At 38.8% G+C, this 11,435-nt stretch overlaps 2 protein-coding genes across 3 annotated transcripts; one reads left to right on the top strand and one right to left on the bottom strand.

Moving 5' to 3' along the window:
• Positions 1-293: 293 nt before the first annotated feature.
• On the bottom strand, positions 294-7,599 carry glt8d1 (glycosyltransferase 8 domain containing 1). Of its 2 annotated transcripts, none has more exons than XR_013932926.1 (10): positions 7,174-7,491; positions 5,989-6,090; positions 4,977-5,202; positions 4,360-4,477; positions 4,178-4,262; positions 3,925-4,037; positions 3,229-3,395; positions 2,291-2,403; positions 1,229-1,795; positions 294-1,195 (listed from the first exon to the last, which is right to left on the bottom strand). XR_013932926.1 is itself a non-coding variant. In XM_080424203.1 (10 exons), the coding sequence occupies exons 2-10, from the start codon at positions 7,187-7,189 to the stop codon at positions 1,611-1,613; spliced, it is 1,125 nt and encodes a 374-aa protein (XP_080280329.1). In that variant the 5' UTR covers positions 7,190-7,223; positions 7,518-7,599; the 3' UTR covers positions 294-1,610. The 2 variants fall into 2 exon arrangements, 1 of the variants encoding a protein (XP_080280329.1); XM_080424203.1 differs by adding an exon at positions 7,518-7,599 and having other exon boundaries at positions 294-1,795; positions 7,174-7,223.
• A 968-nt stretch (positions 7,600-8,567) lies between these two features.
• spcs1 (signal peptidase complex subunit 1) lies at positions 8,568-11,416 on the top strand. The gene is made up of 4 exons (XM_080423983.1): positions 8,568-8,704; positions 10,146-10,205; positions 10,303-10,389; positions 11,099-11,416. The coding sequence occupies exons 1-4, from the start codon at positions 8,669-8,671 to the stop codon at positions 11,222-11,224; spliced, it is 309 nt and encodes a 102-aa protein (XP_080280109.1). The 5' UTR covers positions 8,568-8,668; the 3' UTR covers positions 11,225-11,416.
• The last annotated feature ends 19 nt before the right edge of the window (positions 11,417-11,435 follow it).

Genomic DNA, 11,435 nt, shown 5'->3' with positions numbered 1-11,435 from the left:
GGTGGGGTACAAATGGTAGATGCCCTAAGCAGTTGTAACTGTTTCTAGATGAAGGACTGAAGGGTGCCAAGAAACGGGCAGAATAAAACATTGTGAGGACAGGTTAGTTTGTGTGCCTTAGCGAGCCCACAATTAGAACTTACTCCAGACAATGTTTTAATTGTCAGCATTTAGAAAATGCAGACAATTTGAAGAGCACAATGTCAAAATAATTCATTTTTGAAGAATTTAAAACGAGCAATTTTATTTAATCTACCTTACAAAAGTACAAATATTTACATCAGCAAGGCTTTGTTAAAGAAAAAAAGAATCCCCGATGAAAAAGGGATAAAAGATGTGCAAAATTTGCCTTGTAGTGAAACAAACATGTTATTAGGGTAGTGATTCACATATGAAATGGAAACCATTTTTGTGTAACAGGAAACCAGTCAACTTGTACTAAACCGTTAACGCCTGATTAATACTTTGTCGGATGCCAGTGTCGCACGGCAAACAATTGCTCATCTACAAGTTCACGTGTCGCACTCACGACACGTGAACTTGTAGATCAGCTATTTGGTGAGTGTCTCTGTTAAGAGTATACATTGCATACGATATGCTGTGAGCCACATTCTGACTATATAAGCAAATGACTTGGTTATGGAGTTGACCTGTAAACTTAAAAATAACAAATTGATAATTCCTGCAACAAATAAAAAACAAATAATGAATGTAACAGCTTAAAATATACTTAAATATTTAAAATCTGTAAGAAGAAAGCAAAACATGTTTAATACCCAATCAAAACACTACCTGTTCTCAAGAAGTGCTGAAACTAGTCAATGACATGGGCTGATACATGAAACAGCTGAAATTACACTCAGGTTGAAGCCAAATTCCCTTACAGTTGAGATCCTTATATTCAATTTAATTTGGAACAAAAGTCAAGTTCTATGAATGTACAATTACACGGTATGTAAACATGAATCACCCTTAATCTTTTTTGTACTAAAGAATGATGGTGTAACAGAGGGGACATGCATGTTGGTCTGGTAACATCATTGGGTATGGGGGCCATAACATGTTCGATACATTTATCTTCTGCAGTATACATACAGTACTAGACTGCAGATGTATAGAATATGTTGTGACAGTTAAAGTTCTCTCATGGAGATCTTTTTTTGTTTTTGCCGCATTCCTAAACCAATAATCCTCGCTGGTCATCAAATTATTGGCTTAGGAATGCGACAAGAATTAAAGGCTTCATGGGGTGTGTAATTAATAGAAAATAAGTCTTTTTTTGGTGACGCCTTTAACTTATCTCTGCATTTGAAATATAAATGCTTGAATAAGCCCCGACCACAGCCATTTTAAAAAGGTTACTATACCAAAAGGTGGAATGCAATTTCTACAACACAATGTGTAACGTTTCATCTCCAAGGTAATAAGATGCACTGGATTTGCATGAGGCATCCAAGGCAATGACAACATGACTTTAACATGGTAAGACACAAATACAGGGCTGGCATTTGGAATGGTTGTGTTTTTCCTGAGAAGTCGAAAGGCGAGGTCCTGCGTGAATCATGACCGTCTCTTAGCTGGTTTGCCCGTTGGTAAAGTTCATTCTCATTTCATTTGTCTGCAGAGTGCTTTCTCACAGGATTAAAAGTGCCCGTGGGGTCTTGGAGGTACCATTTGTCCCACACGTCAGAGAAGGAGGCCGTTCCGCTCCAGGGCTTGTAATGTCCATTCCAATGGAGGAGTTTGGCAGCTTTGACAAACTGGGGGGAGTAGCGTTTTCCTGCACCTGTAGTGCCTTTAAGAAGAAAAAAAACAAAACAAGGATTGCCTGTCATTTTATAACAATTTCCATGAAGGTTTTTTAGCTTGCACTGTTATTATTTCATGGCCATTCCATGGTACTGTAAAATGCCACTTTCCTGCCCACTGTACCATCCAGCCAGCTGGAATCCCTACACTTTGTTGCGAGCTTGTAGATTCGCTATTTCTGACTATATATATACACACAGTAATCACAAGCCCAAAATAGGGACGCCGGAGTGAAAATGGTCAAGGCATTGGGTCGTAAATTAGCTCCACCAGGAGCAACCTGCTCTTTGCAGGTGATACTAAGCGGTCTTGCTAAATCTTGCTTTATAGCCCAACTGACAAACAAACACGATTTGTTTGTGCCATACCAGATCATCTCTGGATAACAACGAACGGGTCCACTGGTGGCATGACATCAATCAGGGTTTCCTTCAGTTGATATGAAGTAAAACAACAAAAAAGAAAAACTGCCAGTACTTACCAAGATGTCTGACATGCCACATGGGGTCGATGGTGGAGTGATGCTTGTAAAAGACGATGAGCATTGGAGGGGCAGTGACGCTTTCTGCCAGAGTCTTGCTGTACAGATCCTCCCTGGTGACACAATGGAAGTTGATTAACGTCTTAAAAGTGTCCTCCTCCCTGGTGACACAATGGAAGTTGATTAACGTCTTAAAAGTGTCCAAAGGACGTAGTATAGAGCCCTTGGGAATCCAGTCAACTACGCTAACAATCTTTGCCGAAAATAGCCGATCTACAGTACAAGCTCACAAATGCATCCCAACAGGTTGTGAGCTTGGAGATCTGCCCCCCCCCCCCGCCCCCCAGAATAGGGATTCTAGAGTTCAAGTATCCGTTTGTACCTGTCAAACTACTTCACAAATGTCAATGAAGTCCACAATCACAACACCAGAGGGAGCTCCACTATTCGCGTTCAAGCCAGATTTGCCTCTAACAAGGGATTAAATACGTTCTCCCGCTATGCCACAAACATGTGGAACACCCTACCAACAGTCGTAAAGGAGTATAAATCCCTACTCTCCTTCAAAACCACTTACAGGTGGCTGCAATTCGAAACTGGCCCCTGTAAAAAGTCAAAGCCTAGCCCCCCCCCCGGACTGTTTACTGTACATATTCTTGTTTTGCATTGTATTGTATATTTGTCTGTCATTAAATGTTCCGATGAATTGAGTACAAAGGACCCCAACGGAAACAAGCCATAGGCTTTCTTGGGTTTAAAATCCTCTTAGGAGACTGTATTGAACTGTACTTTGCTGTGCTCTTTTTTTTGCCAACTGATAATAAAGTATTCAATCAAACTCTAATGTAGCCATTAGACAGCACTCTGCTCTTCTGGAATGGACTAATCCTGGAGTCATTGTGTTCAGCCATCATTAGACCACAGACCGAATGCCTTACTTGACATTGAGCTCCATCCAGTGCTCCAGCTGAGCGGTGATGTTCTGGTTCCTCCACTCGGTCAGGTTGGCCACGATGACTCCCGGGTTGAAGGAGCAGGTGTTGGCTCTCATCGTCAACTTCTTTATGGAATCCTTCTTGAAGTCCAGGAAGCCCAGGTAGTTGTTCTAATATAAAAATATTTATTTGAGTCATCTGTGATGGCCTGGCCATCTACCTTGGGTTTACCCTCCCAACTTTACTGAAATCTGGATCAGATTTACAAGGAAGTTCTCACAGAGGTTTTTGTTGAAGATTACTGAGGACCAGGCTTAATGAACCATTCCAGCAAAAGTAGTACAATAATTCTAACCACTTTATCCATTTATATGTTGGCTATTAAAAAATAGCAGATCTACAAGCTCACAGCACTTTGTGCTGCGCTGCAAGCTTGTACATGTGCTATTTTTGAACATGTTGAAATTTTGATTTGAACAGAAATCTTCTCTTCTGGGGGTCCCTGGCACAAAACATTTTCAGATGGGGGTCCGCAGATAAATCAATTTGGGGGGGTCCTAAGTGCTATTATGTATTCTTCAGATGATCAAAATAAACTAAACCCCCAAAAAAGGCTGTTTTTGTTGATGTATGTGATGTTATGGATACTGGTGAAGATGATCAATATCTGTCTTTACAGTGTCGTTCAGAATCAGCTACCTGATTCCCAGCTCCTCGTATGATGCCCTTAGCAGAGGCTGAATCACAGTCATCTGAGAAGGCAGCTGCATGTCCTGGTTTCAAGACGGTTTCATAAAGCTCCTGGATGTCCCCTGGAACCAGACAGAATATATACCCATAATCAATACTGTTCCTTTATACGTACAAGAGTTGTTATTTATGTCATTATTTATTTGTATATAACTTTTAATTATCTATCTATAATCTTTTTTTCTTGGGGGGGGGGTCCTACCTTGTACGATGACATCGTCATCCAAATAGATGGCTTTCTCTGCGTTGGGTACGTACATGGGCAAATAGAACCTGGCAAAGGTCAACTACAAAAGCAAAAGCATTAGAGAAAAGCTCTACTTAGATCCAGCCAGTACGTAAACGGTATTTAAACAGCGGTGGTGACGGAATAAATTCTCTCACCGGTTTCACGGTTTCCAAGCTCTCTGGATCTTTGCTGATCTTCCCAGCGAGGATTTGAGGTTCAAAAACAATAATTTTGTGTTTCGCATTGTTTAGCACGGTCTTACTCAGCCACAACCTGTTCATTGAAAAAGAAAAAGGGAAAAAGAAAACTCACACATTGTCCCTAGAAGCAGAGCTCACTGACAATATACTGTACATCAATTCAAACAATTACGGTTGTTGTTTTTAGGGCTGTCTTCTCCTGGTCGAATAATTTGCCGGTCTGGTCTTAGTCAACGAAGACTTAGTGTCCTTTTGGGGCTTTTCCCCCCTTGCACAGCTCTATAACCCTTTAATTCTGCCAGTCTGTAGAACTTTCAAAAGCCAGTAGCCTTTGTGAAATCAACATTAGAATGTTCAGGTCTCAACCTCACCAATCTGAAAATGCTGCTCTGTTTGCAGCAAACGCAATTCTATAGGTTTGTTGATTAAATCAATTAATGATTAGTTACTAATCAATTAGTCGACTGTCTGCACTAGTATCTGAGCTGTCCCTGGCTGTTGCCAAAATGCATTGCAAAAAAGTACATTCAACGCTTATAGCATAATATAAAAAAAAAGATGTATTGACTTACTTCAGATGGTCCACCGTGTCATTCATTGTTACGATGTTGAAGACTATACTGGCCTTGCTGTTGTGGTAGATGCTGTTCATGGCAGCCACCACAGCGCCTAGTCTCTCCTCAGCAGCAGTGAGAACCACAGGGATCTCCTCCTCCTCTCCTGTCCTCGCCGACTCAGTCCGGAGGAGGTTTGGGGACAGCTCCGACTCAAAGGGAAGAACCATGCCTGGCACTGCATCTGGTGAAGACAACAATCATGGGGACCTTTTACTCCACAAGATAGAGAGAGAGAGATGAGCAATTTTCTATTTCCATTATACAATACCATACTACATGCACTGGAGACCAGCAAAATGTCAACTTACAGAACAGCCTGCAGCCATATTAACAATACACTGCAAATATTTGTTTAACATATTGCTGTTAGGGTTAGGGGTTGTTGCTGTCGGGTGGAAACCGCATATGTCCAAAACTTACTTTTCAGGAAATGTAAAAAAAAAAAGTTAACTGTTCCACGCTCGCCCCGGGTCAAATCCGGCGACCTCGGAACGGTTGCCACCAGGTATTCCTAAACGGTATTCAGTAAAACTATGCCTAAACCCAACCTTATTCCTAAACTTAACCTCAATAAAACTATTCCTAAACCTAACCTTATTCCTAAACTTAACCTCAGTAAAACTATTCCTAACCCTAACCTTATTCCTAAACTCAACATCAGTAAAACTATGCCTAACCCTAACCTTAACCTCAGTAAAACAAATTCAAGAATTCAAGAACCGCTGGGGGCGAGCAGTCCGCAAAAAAATTGGGGGCGAGTGTGTTTTGGGGCGAGGCTTCTGGTTACTGTTATTATTTAGTCACAAGCTCTTGTTAATATTTTTCATTGGTTCAATATTTATAAAATCCACAGACACACTTAACTACTTTCACTTTAAAGAAATTGAGATAATCTATTTTTGCTACAAAAACAAAACAACATAAATAAAAAAAACATAAATTGAAACATCATTCATGCAGCTTGTACCTGGACTCTGTCGGCTCCTCAGAAAGTCATTGAGATTCAGGAGATTTCGTTGAACTATGATCAGAAACGCCACAGCCAGAAGTGCAAGAATCACCACATTCACTGAAAGAGAAGATGACATACACACACCTTAACAAGCTGCTTTAAACCAATACATATTCAACACGTGGTAAATCCTAGATGTTCTATAAAAGCAATGTAATACATAGCTTTCTTCTATTAGACTAGACAAAAAGCAATACAATATAATTATACAATATGAGATTACAGACAGGATACATGCAAATATAGATATAAAGAAGCGGGTAAAGTGTGTGTGCGTGCGCGTGTGTGTGTGTCAGAAGCTGAGGGGTTCTAAATAGCAATTAAGGTTTCATTACTATTTAGAGGATGTCATTGCAGCGTTTTCTAGTCTTCAGAGATATTGGTTAAATAGGGTAATTATTTTATTTTGCCGTAGAATTTGCTGGTGTGTATATAATGTTTACTAAAACAAAACAGGTATCAGGGTGGGCAATAAGGCCACAAAGAAAGAGTGGGCACCTCGATGTAAAATTGGCTATTTGGTCCAAAATGTAAAACAATTAAATACATATATTATATTTGGGTCTTAAGTGATAGGAGTGAATATACATGAATAGAACATGATTGAACATTTGACAATTAAGGTCTAATATTTCTAATTGCTAAATAACATGTATATACAGTCATTTTGGGACATAAACAAGAAGTTGAAGGATAGAATCAAGTCTGATAATGATAATAATAGATTTTATTTATAATGCACTTTACATTTGTGAAAATCTTTAAGTGCTACAATAGGCAGTTGCATAAAAAAAGAATCATCACACCATTAAAAAACATCTAAGAAACTGAAACAAAACATTTAAAACATGAGGGCATAAAGTCTAGAGGATGATAATGATGTACCCTGCATGTTCACATCATGTATACTTTACAATACTGGAAGACCATTTTTTCAAAAAAATAATAATTAATAAACATGTGAAAGAAATGCCACATTTTCGAGGTGCCACTGCCCACTGCCCACTCTTCCTTAAGTTCCCAGACTGCCCACTCTTCTTGTATGTATGATCCAACCATAGACTGTATACAAGATCCAACACAAACACAAGACTGCCAATGGTTGACAATAAACAGCATTGTATCTTAAAACAAACTCACCTCTCCTCAGTGTCATGATGATAATAACGTCCTCATAGAGTCTGTAGAAACTGTTCAACCAAAACAACAATAAACAGTTTTTTTCCCCTGAATGAAAACCGTTACAATGTAACGTAATGTATTGTTTTCTGCGCGTCTTCAATTGTTACAAACCAACGAAACGTCTGCAAACAAACAGCTCAATCTCCAGGTGAAATATAACTGAAAGTGCTCGTTAATTTGAGTTTTCACCACAAATACACAGACAGACAAGTCAACGTGAAGCCGCTATTTAAACACAAAGCTGAACACATTTAAAGCCGAAGTGCCACCTCCTCAACATCACCGACTTTACGTTCACTCACTGTGTTGTTGTCTGTTTTAGACGCCCGTCGATCTGCCTGAGAGTGGAAATGCCGACTGCCTTATTTTATACATGGAAATTAGCCGATCTACAAGCTCACAACGCGTCACAGACGCGACGCTTTGTGAGCTTGTAGATCGGTTATTTTAGAATTTTAACAATGCTAAACCTTAACGTTATGTGTATATTTATACTTCTGGTGGAATTTAAAAAATCTTTCTATGAAATGTAATAATTGTAGAAAAATAACATTTAAGATTTGAACATTTAGAATATTATAACAACATGCACATATTATGTTGTATGTTCGCCTGTCGTAAAATGTTAGCCTTGATACAAGACTGTCATATATTATATTATATGACAGTCTTGGATGATCTTCAAAATTGTGTTTGCACTTTCTCCCTTTTTGGCCCGTACATCTACATATAGGTTCAGATTTCAAATATGAAGTGCTTACCTTATGGCCACGGATGTTACAATTATGTACGAGCCCTCAAAAGTACCCGTATCTTCCGTATTGTTTAATAAAAGGCGTTTTAATCCGATTGGTGGCCATTTTCTCGTAGAGTTATAATCTATCAGAGTGCAATACACCTCCCAACCAATAGGGTCACGTAGTTGAAAGCATACGGAAACAATGGCCACCAATCGGATTAAAAGGCTTTTTATTGAACAATACGGAAGATACGGGTACTTCTGAGGGGCCGTAAATAATTGTAACATCCGTGGCCATGAGGCAAAAACGTTATATTTGAAATATGAACGTTTATGTAGATGTACGGGGCGGGCCGTAAATGGAAAAAGTGTAAATACCAAGTTGAAGTTCATCCAAGAAAGACAGATGACCGTCTTGCGATCCATCATGGCTAGTAAAATGTTAAAACACCAGCCATGTTTCTCACTAAACTGCAACACAATTAAGAATCGTTGGCGTGTACATTTTTAAACCAATAAGGACAATCCTTATGTTGTGTAGCTCTGTGAATGCGCCGCAGCCCGGCGCAGTAATGACGCTCACCAACAACCCTCAGGGGTCCTTCTTAAAGCTCTACGTAGCTTTTTGAAAACCGGAAGTCGAACCTGCGTTCATTTTTATTGTTACAAAGTATCTGTTTGGTTTGAATAATATTTGTCTAAAAAGATACAAAGATGTTGTCAATATTTAATTCAATTCCAACGCATATGGTAAGACTTTTATTTATATCATATTACATTATGCTAATAATAATGCTGTTTCCTGCTGTAGGTTGTAGATGGAACATTGTAGCTATGCTGCTGCTGCTAAAGCCACATTATCACCATGTTTTAGTCTTTCATATAAACTAATGTTGTTTTACACACCTCCTCACCAACTGTTTATTTGGGATTAAATAACATGATTAAATGCATGCCTAGATGACTATTAACATTATAAATACTCTGCGTTTGCTTTGCGTAAAACGTCTCAAATACACTTTACATCTTCTGCCATCTGGTTAGTTTCACATATCGTTTTCAACGATACATGAGACTCAAACCAGTGATTTTCGATTTTTTTTTTAAATGTTCAAGTTGCCTTGGATCAAGACTATCATAGATGTATTTTATCGAGTCTGACACGAAAGCAAAAGTCAGACTATAAAATACATCTATGTAGTCTTGATCCAAGGCTAAATTTCAAGCATCTAGTAGCATTTTCATTAGGCCACCATGAATCCTATTTAACATAATCTCTGGAACCCCAATCTACATTTTTGTTTAGACATTGATTATTTGGTCCAATACGGTCTGTCATTTGATCCAGAATAACTTCTGTTTATGTCAAATAGATGTAGAGACCGATACCACTGAAACTCTGATATTTGTGTTAGTTTTCTAGTAGTGGTTCTCTACCTTTTCAGGCTGTGACCCCCCCCAAAATAATCATATTTGACTTGGAATGTAGGAGTTGGGGCATTGCATTTAGTTTGACTCTGTTCCACAGATATTGTGAAAATAGCAGATCTACAAGCTCACAACACCTCGTGTTGCAAGGCGTCGTGAGCTTGTAGATCAGCTATTTTTTTACACATGTTGACTTTCTTTTATTATTTTACAATTTGGCCAATGATTGACCAGTTTTTATAGTATAGTTTGTTGATTATTTTAGCAATAATGTCCTTTTTTAAAGTTTTTTTTTAGGTATTTAAAAGGTCTTAAGAGTCCTTAAATTGTCACTTCACTGTCATCTGGGGGTCCCGACCCACAGTTTGAGAACCACTGCTCTAATATACAGTGAAGATTCATTATGAATCATTTAGCTGGGGAACTGGAACCCGCTCAAGGACCCCTGAACCCCATGTTGAGAATGAGAAAGAACACTGACTATAGGATTAATATATTTTGTGTCAAGTTTTTATTGTCGGCTATCTACTGCTCTGATTGTTGTTCAAATCAACCTGTATCTGGCAGATTCACCAATTATCCACAGTAAAATCCTAATCCAACTCTTTACGGTGTACAAATGGGTCCATTTGGTTACCTTTGTGCACTCTAGAGTTTTAAGTGGATAAGTAAACATTGAGGATTTAACTATCTACTTTTGTATTTACATTGTGTGTTTTATTTATTGATTTATTTGCCCCCGTCTGGTGTGTTTCTGTAACAGGATTATAAAGGTCAGAAGCTTGCTGAACAGATCTTCCAGGGGATAATACTCGTCTCAGCGGTAATTATTACACAAGACAACATTCCCTCAAAATAAATCATATTATTGTGATGTTTGCCTGTGTTCTGAAAGCTGACCCATCAACATTGTCTTCTAGGTGATTGGATTCATCTATGGCTTCGCCATTGAACAGTTTGGGTGGACGGTTTATATTGTTTTGGCAGGTTTTGCCGTGTCCTGTGTGGTAAGTTTTTCTTTCGTTCACATTTCTTTATGGTTTCTGTCAGGTGGATGCCTCATATGTCCAAAACTATTAACTTTTCAGGATTCAAATTCAAAAATAGCTAAAGTACAGATCTACAAGCTCAAAACGCGTCGCTTTGTGCCGCGTTTAGAGCTTGTTGGTCTGCTTTTTTTAATGCTTTTGTGTGATGCTGTAGCATGATCAAGTAGGGCATTCATTTACGAAAAAAAAGTTATGGAAAGAGGTTTCTTCCCAACAGCAATGATACGCTACCACGTCCACTAGTTACAGAATAATATATATAGAACTACTCTGACCACACTGCATTGAAATTATGAGCGGTATGATTCAGTGCATGAAGAAATGGTCCATTGTGCATTTATTTAGCACCTTTCTCCAAAGTTCCTGGTCATGTTTTGACCAGTTTTTATAAGTTTGCAACATGTAATCTGTTATGCCCTTGACATGGTTCAATAGAGTCCCCTACTGGTAGAAATCTAGAAGTGTGCATCATCTTTCATCATCACCTTAGGGAAAAAGATGATCTTAATGCTTAGTGTGTCTATATTGACCATTCTGATGAGGAATTGAGGCAGTGACTTGATTTAAAGTATGTAACTACCATAATATGGCATATATCACCATATGTCATGGTCATTACCATAATCTAACAATCTTTTCTCCCCCTCATCTCATTGTGTTTTGTTAGTTGACACTGCCCCCGTGGCCCATGTACAGAACCAACCCTCTCCCCTGGCAACCCACGGTACCAGAGACCTGCGGGGAAGTCAGCCAGAAACCTCAGGAAACCCTCAAGAAGAAGAAGCACAAGTAAACTCAACAACCAGAACCGTTCCACCGCTGCCCCAGTAGTACAACTGCTCTTTTTTCTTTTTTACAATGGAAACGACAGATTTTAGGGGTTTTTTTTTGGTCTAAAAAAAATTACAGCTTTTGAAAATATAACTTTGTTATAGTGTCTGCCAGTCAATCGTACATACAATCAATAAACATCCAGTGTTGTGTATGATTTGTAGTTGTAACAT

Source organism: Gymnoscopelus braueri (genome assembly GCF_963280865.1).
Source record: "Gymnoscopelus braueri genome assembly, chromosome: 3".
Lineage (NCBI taxonomy): Eukaryota > Metazoa > Chordata > Actinopteri > Myctophiformes > Myctophidae > Gymnoscopelus > Gymnoscopelus braueri.
This window is presented reverse-complemented; position numbering and strand designations above follow the sequence as displayed.